This window comes from Arctopsyche grandis, chromosome 11 (genome assembly GCF_051622035.1).
Source record: "Arctopsyche grandis isolate Sample6627 chromosome 11, ASM5162203v2, whole genome shotgun sequence".
NCBI lineage: Eukaryota > Metazoa > Arthropoda > Insecta > Trichoptera > Hydropsychidae > Arctopsyche > Arctopsyche grandis.
In genome coordinates this window covers 29,213,341-29,233,849 of record NC_135365.1, presented here as the reverse complement: position 1 = coordinate 29,233,849, position 20,509 = coordinate 29,213,341, and the positions used below count along the sequence as shown (strand labels likewise).

At 35.5% G+C, this 20,509-nt stretch overlaps 1 protein-coding gene across 2 annotated transcripts; it reads left to right on the top strand.

The window, feature by feature from the left end:
- The first annotated feature begins 1,769 nt into the window (after positions 1-1,769).
- On the top strand, positions 1,770-19,801 carry Iml1 (GATOR complex protein Iml1). 2 transcript variants are annotated; one of them, XM_077440837.1, is made up of 27 exons: positions 1,770-1,957; positions 2,286-2,429; positions 2,499-2,668; positions 2,739-3,005; positions 3,179-3,321; positions 3,436-3,623; positions 3,700-4,055; positions 4,120-4,241; positions 8,180-8,331; positions 8,409-8,615; positions 8,689-8,886; positions 9,843-10,016; positions 10,100-10,317; positions 10,429-10,607; positions 10,686-10,860; positions 12,123-12,323; positions 13,742-13,828; positions 15,371-15,453; positions 15,604-15,678; positions 15,752-15,956; positions 16,037-16,136; positions 17,483-17,731; positions 17,809-17,969; positions 18,037-18,205; positions 18,912-19,143; positions 19,217-19,316; positions 19,388-19,801. In XM_077440837.1, the coding sequence occupies exons 1-27, from the start codon at positions 1,915-1,917 to the stop codon at positions 19,589-19,591; spliced, it is 4,602 nt and encodes a 1,533-aa protein (XP_077296963.1). In that variant the 5' UTR covers positions 1,770-1,914; the 3' UTR covers positions 19,592-19,801. The 2 variants fall into 2 exon arrangements, with proteins under 2 accessions (XP_077296963.1, XP_077296964.1); XM_077440838.1 differs by lacking the exon at positions 13,742-13,828 and having other exon boundaries at positions 1,791-1,957; positions 19,388-19,659.
- Positions 19,802-20,509: the final 708 nt, after the last annotated feature.

Below are 20,509 nucleotides of genomic sequence, written 5' to 3'. Positions count from 1 at the left end.
TATTAATTATTTAATGAATTTGTAGGAATATAGCACAACTTGTTCTATTGCGAAACTCGGTCGATGATCAACTCGGTCACCTATTTTCGAAGGTACTTCGGTACTTAAGTACCGAAGTACCTTCGTTCGAACTAGGGCAAAGACACCATAAACTCGCTCCAGATACGCAATCACGAGTACACGGGAACCCCCGCGGAACCAACTAACTACGTGCCAAACCCAGCGCACAAAGGAAGACCTCGACCCCGTAGGAATATTCAAGAACGTAATCTCACCAGCCGAGCTACGCGTTGCACAATCAACGACTATATAAACCAGCGCATCGTCCCCAGATGCCAATGGCTCATTCCTCCGAAGCAACTACCTACTTCGTCGTACATACAACACTTGTATTAATCGAGCAATAAATAAAGATCCTCTTTAAAACTCAACTGAGTCGCCATAGGCCGGCAAACGGTCGAAACCCATCACCCGCCCTATAAATTAATCCATAGAGACATCTATAGATTAAATATATACATTTTTACATATTGTACATAAATCAAATTCAGATATCGGTGACATAGTGGGGAAGGATGGTTTTTGCCAATTTTTATGGAGAAACCGTTTCAACAATGAGATCAGGTTGTAGGCGGGGGGTAGTGCATGTTTACCGTATCCCGTCCTAACGAAACACGGTTGTGTTTTGTTGGAATAAATATTTTTTATTATATAGTTCGGGTATACAAGTGTATAAAAGGTTATGTTGATGAAGCGGGTATGTTCTGGAAGTTCTCGAAGCGGTTGAATTTGACTGAGTTCTGGAGTGGTTTTTCCATGTTGGTTGTTGCAGGTTGAGTAAGTCTGGCTCTGTTACTGGTCGGCTGCTTCTAGCTGACTGGTCGTTGATGCAGCATGGTCTGCTGCTGGCAGTATATAGTGGTCCGCTGTATGCGGCTCGTGTGTAAGGAATGCGGTTCGTTCTGTTTGATTTGTTAGGTGGAACATTCTCGAATATGTGGCGTCGTTCCACTTGATTTAGTTTTTACACCCTTTGTATCAGGGAGTCTGGATGTTTGTTCAATGGGTTACAATGTAGCCGTTGTTTGTACAGCTGCACTTAAATGGATGCAGGCGGTCTTCATTCCACTTGATTTGTTAGGGTGGAAGTTTCTTGACTCGAGATGACGTTATGGGGGATGAACGAATGAGACGATTGGCATGTTGATGCACGTGTTTATTATATGACAGCTGAAGGCAGAGTGAGTAGCACTCTCCAAACCCAGCCGAGTTGGTCCCCACTCGCAGGAAGGTAACCAAACTCGACCATGTCGTATAGTGAGCCGCCACAACGTCAATGGTTGAGCGTGGGAAATGTATCCTCCGTTGGAATAGGTGTTTCGATTGGGATTCCTACAAGGTAAATTGGCAAACTCGGATAGGAAACGATTGACTTCCGAGTCACAAATATCTAAGTCTGACTAGCAGCATTAAAGATTAGCACGGGATCGAACCCGGTAACCTCTTAGGGCTTTAATCGCAACCGCCGACCAATACTTCTGGCTAGGGAAAAATGCTTACTGGCTTCTTGAATTTCAATAGAAAAATTAAACCCTCGAGACATTAAGATGTATCTCTTGTGTCCTTCTTTGCACTTATTTTCACAATTGTTTACAATATCAATGGGATAAATATGTCGTCGACTGATTACGATTATTTTAATACAAATGGCTAACGATTGTAATGTTTTCCATGTCTAGTAAATAAATTCATTCGCTGTTTTTAATTCTTAATTCCGAACGGGGAAAGAGAGTTTTAAATTTAAACAGTTGTCAGCATTGGTCGTGTGCAGTCAGACTGGAGACTTGATCTCGTTGCACTCATGGATGACAGATGACAGATGACAGCTGACAGCTCCTCGTCGCCAACATCGCGATGAAGCACGTCAAACTGCACGTGCACACCAAAAGTTTTAGCAGTCAGTATTTCTATAATTTATACATATTTTTACACAATGGACCAAACTCTTAAAATTCCATTCTTGAAAGTCGCAATTTCATGAATATACATACATATATATATATATATATATATATATATATATTGTTTATTGATATTTAATGAATGAGTTTGCATAAAAAAGATTCAATAAAATATATCACAAAAGTGCATTAAAACCATTCAACGTGTTAAATAGAAAGGAAGCAAACATATATTTCTTTTATTTCCAAATATGTCAATATACACCTACCACTAAAAACTACTCAATTTAGTACAAATATTAATATGTATCTTGCAACTTTCAGCCGATGATTTGATCATCAACCCGAAAGATCATCCGAGCATTAAAGAGGGTGATGTTGTCGAAATATATCAGCCAGAAAATGAATTTCCCAGACTCTTATTGCAAGTTCCTCCGTTCAAAGAAGACGGAGTGGGCAGAGGAAAAGGTATAATCACAGATTCAAATTTAGTTGAATAATTGTTATAACAATACATTTATGTTATTCTTTTCACAGATACTATCAGCATCGAGCAAAGCATAGCTACAACTTTCCAACTACGTGCCTACGCTGATGTTTATTTAAATGTCGTAAATCATTGTGACGTAGCTCTCGATTCCATTGAAGTTACGTTCAAAGATCAGTATATGGGTCGTTCCGAAATGTGGAGGTTGAAGAATCATTTGGTATGGCGTTTGATTTGTTGTTTTAAAGTGTATATGTACGAATGGATCGTTTATGTTGAATTTTTTTTAGAATAACACGTGTGTTTATATGAATAAGAAAATTGAACACTGCGGAGGAACGATTCGGTGTCAAGTTTACGAAATGTGGTCCCAAGGTGACAGAGTTGCTTGCGGAGTTATTACCGATGAGACTAAAATAGTGTTCCGATCGTCTACTTCTATGGTGTATCTTTTCATACAAATGTCTTCCGAGATGTGGGATTTCGATATTCACGGTGATCTTTATTTTGAAAAGGCTGTTAATGGCTTTTTAGCGGACCTTTTCGCCAAATGGAAGGTGATTGTTATAATTTTAATGTTAAAATAGTGTATAATACGCATTTCTTATCATCTGCTTTTTTGGTTAATTGTGCTATCTTGTTGTGCTTGGATTTGTGTTTACGTTTTGATTGTTTATTTACAAAGTTTAAAGTCGATAATTGATGTTTATTTTCTTTTTTTAAATACAAGAAATATGGATGCAATCATGAAGTTACGATAGTTTTATTCTCTAGGACGTTTTACAAAGCGAAAACTTTAGATGAATTTCCACAACATATGAGGGAATGCTTACAACAAGATTACCGAGGTCGCTATTATGAAGATTTTTATAGGTAAATTGCGTGATCAAAATCAAAGGTTTCCAACCCTTTAAAATAGAAAAATAATTATTCAAATGGAATATGAATTGAAAATCAAATAGAAATCTTGAAATGTTCTCATTTTAGAGTCGCGGTTCAAAACGAGCGCTACGAAGATTGGTCTAACATTCTATTGCAGTTGCGAAGATTGTTTACAGATTATCAAAAGATAGTGTTGCAATATCACGAAAGGTCAAATATTGACATTCCGTCGGCTGTGAATTCGACCGCAGCCCAAGGAAACTTTCTCGAAGTTCTAAATATGAGTCTCAACGGTTCGTACACGATGTCTATGATAGAAGATAGTTCTGAAGAAGAGTGTAATGTTTCATTGCGTATGTTATTTTGCAGTTTTTGAGAAGCACTATCTCGATAGAAGTTTCGACCGCACCGGTCAGCTCAGTGTGGTGATCACCCCTGGCGTCGGAGTGTTCGAAGTGGATAGAGAGCTCACTAACGTAACAAAACAAAGAATTATAGACAACGGTGTGGGCAGCGATCTGGTATGCGTCGGTGAGCAACCTCTCCATGCTGTACCGCTTCTCAAATTCCATAATAAGGATACCACCATCAGTTCCGTCGACGATTATTCAATGCCGCATTGGATAAACCTTTCGTTCTATTCGACGAATAAAAAAGTCGCATATTCCAATTTCATACCCAGGATAAAATTGCCGCCCAGAAGGACACAAGAGCCGTTGATAAAAGTAAGAAAACTGTTAAATTTGACAAATTTCAGTGTGGTTTTCTATATATGCGTATGATTTTCAGGTTTATGAGTCGGAACAAAAGGGTAAGCTTTTGAAAGAAGAAGAATACATCCACAATTCGCTCTTTGATTACGACGCTTACGATGCTCATGTGTTTCAATTGCCACCAGTTCACGGCACATGGTGTGTATTTTTACTTTATCTATGTACGTAGTAACAATAGATGAAGTTTTGTGATCATGCAAAAATTCGAACTCGAGATTTTGACTGATTCGAACTCAGAATCGATTACTGATCACGTTTTAATGATCTAGAAAAAATGTGTGTGTGTGTGTCTGTGTGTGTGTCTGTGTACTTTTAGGGATTTTTTCAACACCGTTAGTCCTATCGAACCGAAACTTAGTATCAGTTAATGAAATTCTTATAGACACTACGTAAATTTTTTTCAAATTTTTAAGTTGACCGGAAATGGTACCTCCCCTTATAGGTGTCCTCTTTTTTTTAAGTTTTTGAATTCGATTTTCTCCCAAACTACTAACTGAATCGGACTGATTTTTTTTTACATGTACTAGAAATAATAATTTTTATAATTTTATATTTTTTAAATATTTTTATCTGAACCGGAAGTAGTACTTTTACTCTAGAGAATCAAGGTTTTTTATGTTTTTCTCAAAAGCCTTTTGATTTATCGAACTGAAATTTCATATCGATCAGTTTAAGCTCAATACCAAGTTATGTATAAAATTTGGTAAGCGTCCGTCGACCGGAAGTGGCAGTTTACTCTTGTTCGATTTGTCTTCCACTATTTTTTTCGACCCCTTAAACATGTGTGGTCTTCACGAAAAAATTCAAGTATAATTCTTGTATCAATGTGATTAAAATAAAAAAAAATCACTAAATTTAATAAACCGGAAGTGGGATTTTTTCCCTCCGGAAGCATCCGGAAGGAAGGTCAAAAATGTTGTCGCCTGGATCCTGACCACACCCCTGAACGTATTAAGCTGAAAATTTATATTTGTGTTGTTTATGTACTAACTTAGATTTGGTGACGTTTTGGTCAGAATTCGTAAACCGGAAGTAGTATTTTTTTTAAAAACAATATTTCATTATTTTTTCATTATTTTATTTTGACCTTTTAAATTATTTTAAACGTCTTGATATTTATTGTGTACAATAGAGATAGTGATTTTAAGTAAAAATAAAAAATAAAATCAGCAAATTTAATGAACCGGAAGTGGGATTTTCTCCTATTAGAAAAGTCAAAAATGTTGTCGCCTGGATCCTGTCCACACCCCTAAACGTATTAAGCTGAAAATTTATATTTGTGTTGTTTATGTACTAACTTAGATTTGGTGACGTTTTGGTCAGAATTCGTAAACCGGAAGTAGTATTTTTTTTTAAAAACAATATTTCATTATTTTTTCATTTTTTTATTTTGACCTTTTAAATTATTTTAAACGTCTTGATATTTATTGTGTACAATAGAGATAGTGATTTTAAGTAAAAATAAAAAATAAAATCAGCAAATTTAATGAACCGGAAGTGGGATTTTCTCCTATTAGAAAGGTCAAAAATGTTGTCGCCTGGATCCTGTCCACGCCCCTGAACGTATTAAGCTGAAAATTTATATTTGTGTTGTTTATATACTAACTTAGATTTGGTAACGTTTTGGTCAGAATTCGTAAACCGGAAGTAGTATTTTTTTTAAAAACAATATTTCATTATTTTATTTTGACCTTTTAAATTATTTTAAGCCCCTTGATATTTATTGTGTACAATAGAGATAGTGATTTTAAGTAAAAATAAAAAATAAAATCAGCAAATTTAATGAACCGGAAGTGGGATTTTCTCCTATTAGAAAGGTCAAAAATGTTTTCGCCTGGATCCTGTCCACGCCCCTAAACGTATTAAGCTGAAAATTTATATTTGTGTTGTTTATGTACTAACTTAGATTTGGTAACGTTTTGGTCAGAATTCGTAAACCGGAAGTAGTATTTTTTTTAAAAACAATATTTCATTATTTTATTTTGACCTTTTAAATTATTTTAAGCCCCTTGATATTTATTGTGTACAATAGAGATAGTGATTTTAAGTAAAAATAAAAAATAAAATCAGCAAATTTAATGAACCGGAAGTGGAATTTTCTCCTATTAGAAAGGTCAAAAATGTTGTCGCCTGGATCCTGTCCACGCCCCTAAACGTATTAAGCTGAAAATTTATATTTGTGTTGTTTATGTGCTAACTTAGATTTGGTAACGTTTTGGTCAGAATTCGTAAACCGGAAGTAGTATTTTTTTTAAAAACAATATTTCATTATTTTATTTTGACCTTTTAAATTATTTTTATCCTCTTGATATTAAATGTGTATAATAATTATACTGATTTTAAATAATTAAAAAAATTTGAACAAAATCCGCCAACCGGAAGTAGAAATTTTGTCTTGTGCAAGTATTTGCATATATTTGCGCTCAATTTGTATCGCTATCATAGTTATTAGTTCAATATCGAATTTTGTTTTGTAACCTTCTTATATTCCTCAAATACATAGATAAAGTCATGGGTTGGTCACACCCGAATTTTTTATTTACATTCATTTGAAGTTGTATGCATATAGCATCTTATTTGTTTGTAAAACTTGTTTATTTTCATTTTATAATGTTATCTCATCTATCGGACTGTCTCGAGGTCTTTTCGATGACTAATATTTATACGGGTTGAACTGTTTTAATATATAATGAGCTTATAAGACGTAAGTAAAGTTTATGTTAGGTTATTTTAAAGACTGTTTGAACTGTACGAGTATAAATCATTGTCTCAATAGCATAATAATACTCGATGGGTCCAAGTTAAGTCTTAAAAAAACGTTAAGAAATTTTGTCCAGTATATGTTGATTTATATATTTTATTTATTTTTACATATATATATACCAGGAAGACCCCAATGCGTCTTCCTGGAAAATTAATTACAAACAATGCAGCATTTTCATTACATAAATAACTGTATTTCTAGAAGCTGAAGGACACGACATTAACAATTAATTAATTGATTAATCCATTGAGACATCTATGTAAAAATATGAGACATCTATGTAAAAATAAAATCTGGCTAAATCAACATATATATAATATGTTGATTTAGCCAGCAGTACGGATCGGTGGTTGCGTTGATGTTTAGCATGGAGAGGTTACCAGGTTCGATCCCGTGCTTATCTTTAATACTGCTGGTCAGGCTTAGATATTTTTGATTTCAAGTCGATCGTTTCCTATCAGAGATTGCCAATTTATTTGATTTAATTGTTGAAACGGTTCATCCATCAAATTGGCAAAAACTATCTGAATTTGATTTATGTACAATATGTAAAAATTGATGTACAAGTCTAAATCCATAGACGTCTCTATTGATTGATTCATCAATTAATTGATAGTTAATTTCCTGTTCTTGAGCATCTCGAAATTCAGCGATTTATGTAATAAAATATGCTGCAATATTTGTAATAATTGTCTAGGAAAGTGCATTGGGTTTTACCTGTTAGGCCTTCCTGGTATATATCTATGTAAAAATAAATAAATTTATATTTGTATTAAAAGCTTGTAATAATAGAAATCTATTTCAACTACCCCAAATTTTGTTATCATATTGTTGGATCCAAATGAAAGGACAAAATCGCTTCACAGCATTTATTGAGTGATTCAGTAGATCCACGCGCAGCCAGCGTTCCTTCCAGAATGATCTGATATGGCCTAAGTACCTCATTAAAAAGGGAAGGTCGCTCACTACAGCTTCCCCGATCAGTTTTTTTCTACATTGTCTAGGCACGTGCAGTTTTAAGTGAGTCTCACGCTTTCAGGGTTTTAGGACCATTTAGAGTCCCACTACGTCAGTTCGTGGGTCTCCATTGTTAGCCATCGAATGCACTTTAGATGGCTGATAATCCCCACGTTACAATATTTATACTCAGATTTTATCTCAGTTTTAAGAAGTTACAAATGTTTGTCCAGTTTAGAATAGTTCATATTGAAGCAAATTTCATTTAGTGGGTTTGAATTACAATTTACAAATAAATTTTTTATTACTAATAAATGTGTAATACATATGTATTTTTTTTATGAATAACCATCAGCTTACAACGGGTGTGTCGAACGAAGAAGACTTCGGCCGCCGGCTTAGAGATTATAAATCGCGAACGGAGTCCTCCTTACATCATGAACAAAAATAGAAAAATGTCCGATCCTGATATTCATCACAACTTTGCCGACATCCTATCTAGTTCTGGTATGATACAGGTTCTCAAACGGAACACTCGAGCGTGATTCGTGTGCTTTTAACTTTATCTCTCGCATGTCCTACAGTTAACAAACAAAAGGGAAATCCGGACACATTATATAACATTCGAAGCTCGGCGCTAGGTACGGAAGCCCAAGCAGTCATCAGTCCGGAGGGAGTCAGCGCTGCCGTCGTCCGAACCGGCAGAGCCTTAATTAACCCTTTCGATCCTTCTCATGTCACCGTTAAATTGACTAGTAACCGACGTCGTTGGACTCATATTTTTCCCAAAGGTACTTTTCCTTTTAGATAATATATATATTAAATAATGAATATATTTTTCAACTCTTTCCATAATTAATTCAGGTCCGACTGGTGTTTTGATCCAACAACATCATTATCAAGCGCGACCTATGAACGGTGGATCTGCTGCTGATGAAGCTAGCATTGATATTCCATTATACTCCAAGACTCCTCCGCCGCAAGCATGCTCTGTTACTCCACCCGGTCCGCTGTCGCCGACGCCTCCTCTTCATCTTTCTCATCATACGTTTCTGTCTGATGGTAGGTTGTAATCTATTTAATAAGTATAATACTAATATCAGACCTAATACTATACAAAAACATATGTCAAATAGGACTCAAATCATAATTACACATGTTTTGTAATCAGTTGTAAGATTGAGTCTAATTTATCATATGTTTTCTATACTAATATGTAAAACTGGGATGAGGCCTACTCTAGCTGTCGATGTTAATCTATTATATTGATTATTTGCTTAATTGTACGGATTCAGATATTTAAAACTTAATTTATTAATAAGCCGAGGCTCATAACCTCAAAATAAAATAAAATTTAGGTTATATCAAAACAGATTGGTTTTTGGAAGATTATATGAGAAGTATAGTGATGTTTAAAGGTGAACAATTTTTTTTACTAACTACTTCTAACAAGTAGTTATTATTTCGACCGTTTCTCGGCCTATGGAAACTCGGAGATAGTTGCTCGACTTCAGAGGAGTGGGCAGACTGAAGTCAGTTGTGCAAAGCGTAACTTGGCTGGTGAGATCGTGCTCTTGAGGATTCCTACGGGCTCCAGGTTATACTTTGCGTAGCTATGCCTCAAGGTTTGGTCGATGCGTAGTTGTATGATGAAATCGTGCTCTCGAGGGGTTTCTAGAGACTCGAGATTGTTTATCTGAAGCGAGTTGATGTATTTGCCTTTGTGTGAGCAAAGATATTTCGGGCAAGGTTGGCTTTGCATGCACATACAGGAACGCGATGATGCAATCGTACGACTTGCGTTCTATGGAAAAATAGATGAGATCATCGACCTAGATTCAGGATAGTACAAGTTGTGCTATATTCCTACAACTGTAAATTTTATTATACATACATATATATGAAGTTGAGTGATAACACAGATGGATATTTTCTATGTTCAAATTTTTACATATATGAATTTTGCTTTGATATCTGCGATTTAAACACCGAATCGTTAATTATTTCAATATTTTCAGCATCTTCAGTTCGAAAGCGATCACTGATATCACCATCCCACCCGGCAATACACTCAACACCTCCACAAAACATCATGACATTCAACAACGTGAACTCTACCAATAACAACAACAACATAGCCCTCCTGTGGGGAGCTACTGGAGAGCAGGAATGGACTCCGGCTCTAACAACAGGTTTGACGAACAAACCTTTCACGTTTTTCATATCTTAGTACGTGTATATATGTATATATTAAATCCATCATTATTTTGCACAGGAGTCGACTGGAAATCTTTAACGATTCCCGCATGCCTGCCCATCACGACGGACTATTTCCCCGATAAAAGATCGCTGCAGAATGACTATGTTGTATCCGAATATAATTTACTTCCCGACGATGTTAACGCTGACTTTGCACAAAACAGGGCAATCTACAAAGAGCCGCTTACCACTGTGGAAGTCTTCAAAGAGATCATATCTCAACGTCTGGCACAAGTCAGTCCACTTAACCACTCATAATCGACAAAGCTATCATATTTAAAACGCTTACATCAGCTGGTGATTTGAGGCTAGGATTGATTCTAAACTGTAGTTATTCATTTGTAGGGATTCCAGTTGATTGTAGGAATTGGAAACGGAGCTACTTTGGAATGTGAAATTATACCTGTACTTCCACCCGCTGTTCGTCCTCCGCTATCTGCTTGTCACTATTTGTCCATCGGTAGAGTGTTTCATAAATTGTCACTGGCAGGATCAACTATTACCGTTACGAGATACCGACCCAGGTATTAAATATATCATTAAACATGTAAGTATGTTTACAAGTGTACTTGTGTTTTAATCTGGAATTTGTGTTGTTTTAGGCATCCGTATCCTCCGTTTAATATCCATTATCGATATCGGTTTCATGCTCCTCATCATGATACATACGAAGTGTCCTGGGTTTCGTTCACGACGGAAAAGTTAGAAAATTTTAATTGGAATTATATGGACCATTATATTTGCACGAGGGGAGATACAGATTTTGTTTTAGTCGAAGTAAGTATTCCGTAACAAGTGATCGGCAAACCTAATAAAAACCAAATGTGCTATAGGAAAGCAGGGTTGCCAGATATCCAAAATCACAGATCGGAACATTCACTATTTCGACAAAAAAAGTTAACGAATTAAGGAAAAAATACATAATTTTAATGTATTTAGAAAAGTACATATGTATACAGAAAGAGAACGTACAAAAAATAGTCTCATGATAATCCGCAGGAATCACAGCTATCCAAATATATTTATTAGATACAATTATAGGAATCACATATTGATTTAAATGTAAAAATTTATTTGTTTCTGAACTTTTAGCTTGTTTCAAAATACGTTGATAAAGTCATACATTTGCAATCAAAATTTTATTCAGCTTCTACGGTTTTTGATAATAATCTTTTGTTGTCCTTTCTCCAGGCTGCACTAATTAGACTAAATATTCTTTCGTAAATTGCATTGGAACATGGAATTCAGCCACAATTTTATACAAAAAAAATATTATCCATTTTTCATGTATTGTTTTTTTTTCTAGTTTGCTTTATTCATATTCAGTAAATATTTGTTTAACAAACAGACATCTTCATATAGAAGGTCAATATTGCAAGTAATTGTTTTGTTAATTATTCAATTGGAGAAAATTTGTTTTTCATGTTTGGTTTTAAGGACAAGACTTATGATTGAAATTTGTTACTTTTAAAGTCGAATCTTTTCTGTACAACAACTAAACGAGCCTCTTTATACATACATTTTTATTATTACAAACCTCCTTTACGTTTCACTAACGATTACAATTCAGGAAAAGATTTGCCTCTTATCCGATCGTTTTCATACTTTGCCATATTGCTCATTTTAGTCATCAATATAAGTAAATGGATCCTCCGCCATTATGATAGAGGTAAAATATCGTTTAAGACGCGTTTGTAGTTTGCAAATGTTAAATCTGGGTAACGTCAATGTAGTCTTTAGTTTTATACATAGATGGCGGTAGTAAAATAAAATTATTGGTATTTTTATTCAAAATAATAATTTATATATCTTAATATTATATACAAAACTAAAAAAGAGGCTGGTTTTTAAAAAACTTTTTTTATACATATACATTTTTGTTAAGTCGCAATGCAAGACTCGGGACTTGTCCATTGAACTCGGGACAGTCCCGCTCAAATAGTCTGGCAACCCTGTATAGAAGAGAAATGTATATAACGATTTAGTTAGATCTTTACAATTGTGTATTTTATTGTTTTTTTTTTATTTTTATATAATAGGCTTTGAAGTACTGGAGATTCCGTACATTGCTATTGCCGTTGAATAATCCGGCAACGAAAAGAATTTTGGAAGGTGCTCCACACTGTGACATATATCCGGAGCCGACTCGCCAAGATCTGGATAATCTCACGAATGGTTTCTTAAAAATGACAGAAATGCATTTGAATAAAATAAAGCGGCCGATCAGCAACAAGCAAAAGGTAAGTATAGTGGTGCATTCCGTGCGCACTATCGTTGAATTAATAAAATTTATACTGTACATATTATATATATATATATATATATAAAGTAGATGATATTATTCATATGTTGACTGGAGAGAGAGAAGCAATGCAAAATAATCCAATATCTGCACAATTAACAAAATGCAAAGGAAATTTCCACGTTTGTGTCCGTAATGCATACACAATGTGTGGATTTTTAATTTATTTTCCGAAAGCGGGTAGTTTACTTGATTTAACATTAACATTTATTCTATAGATTGCAAAAGAATTTTTCACTGGAATTGTGGTAACTTATTTGGCTTATAATAAAACAATTCATTGAAAGTATTATGCATTTATCAACGCCATATGTTTTAAATACCTATGTATGTTCATTATTATTTTTCAGTGTTTTTTATTATTATTTGATTAAGTTATTATTATTACTCATTACAAAGTGAAAAATTAATTATTATTTTATTTTAAATATGTATGAATAATGTATGAGGTATTTTTTTTTTAATTGTAATTATTAATACACACCTAAGAAATAAATATACAGAAATACATAGATTGGCCAATGTATTTTGTGATCTAATGTATATTATATGGCACCTAAAACTTATATGCATTAGTTTAAATACCGAATACATTTTCCATATAATAGATAGTAAGCTTTGCATGTGATATAATTTAATAGCAGTAGTTAACCCTTTGTCCGCGGCAATAAATATAGTGAACAAGCCTTGTACGCGGCACCTTTTTCGCGAATTTGGCAATCGAGTTTTCGACCTTATTAAATACAGATTTTAATATTTACTCAAGTAACCAGATATGTTAATTAACACATAAAGTATTATTTTAAACAATAAAATACATAATATATGTCGTAGTTATGGATTAATTGTCAAATAATCATTCTTCGTAATTGTATGGGGACGTGACGTCACTTAAACGAGGTTTCAGTATGGTTCCACAAAAAACTAATTTTGACTGGTATGTATGAATTTTAAGCAAATTGAATAGATGGCATTCAACTCTCAGTAGTATATTCAACCAATTTTGAACCTTAAAACAGTTGAAATAGGCGCATATAAGCCTCAAAATCCCATGCAAAGTTCAGAAATTCTATGGAAGACAGCCGCGCTACAGACTTGTCGCCCAAAGCTTCCATAGAAGACGGCCGCGGGCAAACGGTTAAATTATTATAATTATTTTTTGTTAATATTAACTTGTGTATTTGAATTTATTTCATTTATTATTATATACATACATATATAATACACACATATATACTAACATATTGAAAGTGTTGTCGACGTAATGATGTCGGTGCAATACAAAAATAATGATACAAATTAATAATGAACGTAATTGGCAATAATTTTTTCAAAATTTGGGGTGTGTTGGCGCAGGCGCAGGGCTCCAGTGCGCCCCCCTGCGCCCCGCACCTCGCCCGCCGTCGACATTCTACCAGCATCGTCTGTAGACAAACCAACCAGGTACTTTTAACTAACAGCAACCGATTTCACCAATCACATATTCTTGCCTTCATCTTATTAATTGCAACCTTCCAAACATATATATCTTTCATCAGGACGAAGTTTCACCATTCACTACTCCACATTCTTCACTAACGTCATGCCCCACTAAACCCGTCATGCTTTCTTTATGTTCGAAACGTAAATAACATTATATGTAAATATTATATACGCTCAAATTATCCTCGGTAAGTAAGCAATTCAATATTTGAAATTTCATGGCAAAATTAGGGGGGCTTAGTATTAAAAAAACGGTTGACTTCATTTTTTATTATTTAAAAAATTTAATTAAAGGCATCATTCATACATTTTTTGGCTATTTTTATCCTCCCCCCCCCCCTTTTTATCCCTCATCGGCATATTTTGTCGCAAAAATTTTAACTCCCCCCCACTGTCTAAATTACATCACATTTTATATGTCATTAAAGGGAGAGCAATACTAGTTTGACTACTGAAAATGAGAACAATTTCCTTAACCCATAATGATTCAATTCTGGTGGCGTGCGAAATTTCGAAATTCGAATTACATAAAGATATCAGGGCCGCAAACGTAAAGATCTCTATGATGTCAACAGTAAGCTTCAGAAAGTTCTTTGGCTAATGGCAAGTACCTTCAGTGTCTGTAATACGATTTAAAAATTAAATATTCAGTATTATAATTTTCCACGTTTCTGTTACTACACTGATCGAATTGTAGTGTAGTAAACACGCTATTTAATATGGCGGTAAGGAAGTAAAGTGGAATCCACCGACATGGCAACACAGGTTCGACCATATCGTATGGTTCCCACAGAATGATTAAATTTGGACTTGGCCATTTTCAAATTCTATGTCCCCTCAAATAGCGTTTTAAATTGAAAAGTGTACTAAAAACTATTATTTAAAATTTTATTCAACTTAAAATGCCCCTATGGGCAGTTTTCTAATGCGCAAAACATAGTCAATTCAAACGAGCAATTAGTGAGCCAGATTGGTTTTAATACAGCATGTAAAAATGTAAACTCGGATGTATTAATTAAAAATGTAATTTTCTTAGATTGTCAAGTATCTTCGAATTTATTTACACACTGGAATATATAAAGCTGCCCAAATTTATTTAATAATACCTAATAAGGTCGTAATCGCAAACTTGTGTATGTTTTCAGTGGGACTATTTTGAGAGTAGAGTTTTTTCTCTAAAAGCTGGATATTCACGTGGGTTTTATAATATATGTATGTATGTAGATATGTCTAAAAATTAACGGCTGTTGTTTTAATTGTAAGTGTGTGCTGTGTGACATGACATATGTACCTTGTTGGTAATTGTAATTGTTAATAAACGAATGTTGTCATACGATATTAATCATGCTTGTATTAAACATTTTTCTTGTATACGTTCATTTTGGCTTGTTTTACTTTTTTTTTAATATACATATTATTATCTAATATATATATCTTTTTATATACATATATATTATATATTGAATATTGCATGAAACTTACGCAAGCTCGATTGTGTTGCAGGCAGGAGTGGGAAATTCACCGTTCCGGGAACGAGTAGGAAGCACACGTTTGCCGGATAAACCTCGCTTCAGATTCGACACCATGTCAGTTGACCGTGACAATTTATTTTAGTCAAAAGGAAGAAATTGAGCCAAAAATGGCGGCAATTTTAATCTGACCAAAATAAGACATCTGGTACTTGCAATTTTGCTTAGTATGCTAGAATTGATGTTTTTTTTTTTTTGTAATTTAAGGTCTGCTGCTAATAAAGATAGGGTTAGAGTGGCTATTACTAATGAGATCGATCAGCATGACGATTTTGATGATGGGTATACATTTTTTATATAATGTGATATAATATAAAATATGTATACATGGTCAATTGTATGTATGTACCCACAGATTTGCAACGGAGATGAAATTAAAAAGTACTGCTACTCTCATTGAAATCTTGGAAGCGATGAAGAATCCCGTGACGGGTGTGGGTTTCATGATGCAAACTGTTAGCTTGCCTTCTAACACCTTTGTGTCCATCGATGGTATACAATGGTTGATATATCACGTAGACGGAATCACAAACATCGAAAAAGCCAAGGATAAAATGGACGTGGGTGAACTTCTCGTACAAAAATATGTATATATATATATCAAAAAATGTTTATAAAACGAACATATTTTCAATCTTAGGCAATGCATAAAGAAGGACTCATATGCCATGCATCTGGTGACTTTTCGAAAACTTTCATAATCGGATATTACATGTACTTTATGTTACCTCAAAAGAAAGGTATGTATGTTAATGAAAAATAAAAATATTGTAGTCGTTATAATTACTACAATTTATTTAGACAATTAATGTGATGGACAACTAATTGGCACATTTCAGAAAGCTCTTTTGTTAAGTATTCAAATACATATCATTCAAACAATCATGTGATTTCTAAATTGACAATTCTAGAGTCAAGTCTGTTTTAGATGCAATGTCACTTTATTGCATTGGCCACACATACATAGATTCAAATATTTAAGATTTAACGCACACAACTGGACTATACTAGGTTTAGATAGGTTTAATAAAACCCTACTTTTTGCTTTACGAAACATGTGATCTTGAAGATCCATTTGACCATGTTTTCTAAACTGATAGCTCTAGCAGCAGGTCTACTTTAACTGTCAATATATTACTCAAATTCAGTGGCGTCGCTAGGGGTGGTGTCACCTAAACAATATTCTTTATAATTATTAATATTTGTTAATTGTTATGACTTACGAGAGAGATGCGCCAAAAGAGAAGCTAAGTTCACATGTTGTTTCTGGTTTGCGTCTCCGTCTGACTGAATCAGTTAACCTTCTTACCTTTAGATACATACACTGATTTCTCAGGAATTCGAATAAAAGCCAACTATGGCTCATATTTGATGCTATATATAACGGATTTCGCGGTAGCTGTATAAATACAGTAAGCTGTATATATACAAAAAGCTGTATATATACAGAAATTGCAATTAGGCGTGTAGCCGCTCGAGGACCGTTATACAACGAATATGTAAAATTAGCGGTTTTTAATTTGAACAATTTGATGTCACCCCAAAAATAGTGCCACCCGGTGCTGACCGCACTCCCCGCACGGGCCTAGCGACGCTACTGTCAAATGGCATACATTAAATAGTATTGCTGCGTAGGGGTGAGTTCAGAATCCAAATGAAAGGTCAAAGTCGCTTCACAGCATTTATTGAATGATTCAGGAAGTCCACATGTAGCCAGATGTAGTATCTGATATGGCCTAAGTACCTCCTTATAAAGGACAAGCTTCTCACCACAGCTTCCCCGATCCGTTTGTGTCCATTTTCTGGGCACGTACAGTTTTAAGTGAGTCTCATGCTCTTGGTTTCTGAGAATTCTAGCGGCCACTTACTGAGTCCCGTTAGGCCAATTCGGGGGTCTCCATTGTTAACCCCCGAATGTGGTTACTCTCTCTCGTGTTCCCACGTTACGATATTCTAAGTTAATATTTTTGAAATACAATGTTTTTTATAATGATTGCTTTGCTCGGAATCATAAATGGATGGGAGAGCATTCTGATGTGTGCTTTTTTCATTACTTTCAATTATACATTCTGTGTATTTCAAACAGACTCTACAGATTTCATTTCACCATTGGGCGACTTGCAAAGCTTCGAAAACGAATGGATGGAAGTCGAAGTCCTCGGACCGAGGACGCCGCACTGCAACGCCTCGGACGAACCGCACCCCCAAGGAGCGCTGGACATCGGAGACTCTCACGCAATGGAGAACTTGACTGACGAGAGCAAAGTGCCTGCATTTCTCTGCAACCACATCGACCCCAATTACATAAACCAGGACAATTCGGAAGACTCAGATTGTTCGGGCTCTATTATTACCACACATAAGACTTACAGCCTATGCAATTACACTAATGATTTGTGTTGTTCGTTTCAGTGCCGCTTTACAAGAACACTCACCTGGATATTGATGTGAATAGTAAGAGCGATCGCATTGAATGGGGACACGCTCGTTACCAGTCTTCTTGGCGTCCGTACACGGCTTACGAAATGTGCATCCAATGGTTGACGGCCAGCGGCAATATCGTTGCCGACTTGGTGAGTTTCTTCAAGACTCGTTTTTAATGTGTAACGCTGGATTACGAACAGAACATTGCCGTTACAGATCTTCGGCTGGGCCCGAAAAGCACAAGGTTGCAGCCTCCAAATGGTACCAATCCCGGCCGATCCTTTGGCATTGCCCTTCACGCTGAAGTCTGATCCACTCCGAGGTCCCATATATATTCCTTTGAATGAGGAACCGCTTCTAAGGGACAAAGCAGCCCTTTTCGAAGGTAAAATACATTATATTGTTTATCAACTGTGAACTTTTGACAGTAGCTCGCATGCTTCTGGCGAGTATATTGCCGGTGTAGTGCGCGGGACAGGTGTGTTGACCATATCCTGGTCTGAGAAAACTCTGATTGTGTTTGTAAGAGGATCGTTTATTAATGTTATCAGTTGTTACAATAGTAATTGTATGTACGAAGAAGCTAATTCGGAGAAGTGAGCTAGCTGAACTCCAGAAGTTCAGTCTGGCGTCTGGAGCTGGTGCGTCAGTTTATATACATTGAAGTTCAATGCGGCCCGTGTGCAGATGTCTTTGTCTTCAGCTCAAGTGTCATAGTTGCATGATGATATCACGTCTGGATTTCGTTCGTTTTACGATCGAACGATGAACTCTTTCTTCTGGAATAGTCAAAGGGGAAGTTGCCCTCGAGTAGCGAAGGTAATTCCAGGCGAGATTAGTTCGGCTGGGTCATTGCCCTCGAGTAGTAAAGGTAATTCCAGGCGAGATTAGTTCTTCATTTTTGTACAGGAGCGATGATGATTCCATCGTAAGACTTGTGTATTGTAGTGAAATATATGAGATCACTGGTTTTGATTCAGAATAGCATAAGTTGTGCTATATTCCTACACCGGCATAAACTTCTGACGAGGATGTGTGAATAGAACATGATTATTAACTAAATATTCATCATACAATTTATGTTCAAATAGGTTTCCCCGAAGAAACTTGGCCGCATCGTCTGTTTCTTTTTCAAGAAGCTATCGTCGCTCGTTTCGGCTTCATAAAATGCACGGTTGAAAGCACGTCGCATATGGGCGGAGGAGTCGGAGAGCATCTATACGTTCACGTCACTGGGAATATGTTCATTTTGATACCGACTACACCACCACCTCCTAAAACATCACGCATACGTTCTGTCACCAAAAATATAAATCCGACAAGGTGAGCACAGTTACAAATTGTTCGTTATAATCGCAACTCAGATACCATTCAAGCAAGTTATTTCGTCCTACAGGTATCCGGTACATTTAGAAATAGCCCCGAGTCCACACGAGGCCTACATAACCCGGCACGTGAGCGGGAAAAACAAAGACGACTATGATACTAGTCGAAGGGTTAGTTTACAAACCCGCTTTTTACTTCTCACCATTGCCAACAGATTGGTTTAATTGTTTGCAACTTTCAGATGGGATTCTTGTGGTCTTGGAATCATATGGTCTCGAAGAAATGGAGGTCTTCAAACAACACGCCGGCTACGGGCGATGAAAATTTCCAAATAAGATTCTTGCGCGATTTCAAACACTTTTGCGCCAATCAAGAGCAAAGGCTGTCTCTCTTTTGGGAAGGTTGCTGGGAGCTGAAGGAAAAAGCTGAAGAAGCCGATGTCTAGTCGAATCGTCGTTGCATATTATGTATATTTGGTTGTGTAAATAAAAGTCATCTTTATTTGCGTCACATTTGAAGTTTTTCTACTATCACAGGAAACGTGGGTAAAAATAGCACTATGATAAATCAGAAAAATGCTTCTGCTTGTTGCACAGTATCTCACGTCATGAGCTACATATAATATATACACATCAAAAATAAAACATCATGTACGAAAAAAAATTTATTCCGTATAAAATTACAAAATATAAACATATATTTTTGTTTCCTTAACAAAGAAAGTAATAAGAACATTGTATAACATATTAAATTTGTTCCACCAGTCGTCAACTGAACAAAGTAAGCAGTAGTTGTAAAGTACATAGATTGGTTTTAAAAAATTAAAATAAAAAAAACCAATAAACGAATATGCAAACTCGCCAAACGGCACACTTAGTCTAACTATTCAGATTGAAAAAGGCACACGACATGTTCACACGGAATGAACACACTTCTCCGATCCACCTGTATATATATGTACGTTTAACGTTCAACCAGACGATTAAACACGCCCGCCGAGCATCAGACCATTATTTCACTAACCCTATCCTTATCTAAATGTAACCGCACGCGGCGCATAAAAATAAAATCTCACCAAATACTGAGATCGATTACACAAAGTCGTCTCTATTCAAAATACTAATAACTTGGAATGACAAACGGAGACGGGACCTCCCTAAACAATTCTATTCTAAAAACTATGCAAAATTATTCGTATGGCTTTGTGACCAGCACGGACCCATCTCACTATTGTTTTTTTTTTTTTGTTAATTTGACTACTACATATAAGCAAAACGTTCTAGATTCTGTGTTATACTATACAAATGATTCGCTAAATACTTTTGACTGAATAGCGTCCCAATACTAGATAGAAACGTGTCAG

Bases quoted from the DNA above. Each gene is read 5' to 3' on its own strand.
- Iml1 (XM_077440837.1), top strand. From the start codon at position 1,915: ATGAAGCACGTCAAACTGCACGTGCACACCAAAAGTTTTAGCA. The intron at 2,430-2,498 runs GTATAATCACAG...TTCTTTTCACAG, and splicing joins CGGAGTGGGCAGAGGAAAAG to ATACTATCAGCATCGAGCAA. The intron at 12,324-13,741 runs GTAAGTATAGTG...GTGTTGGCGCAG, and splicing joins CGATCAGCAACAAGCAAAAG to GCGCAGGGCTCCAGTGCGCC.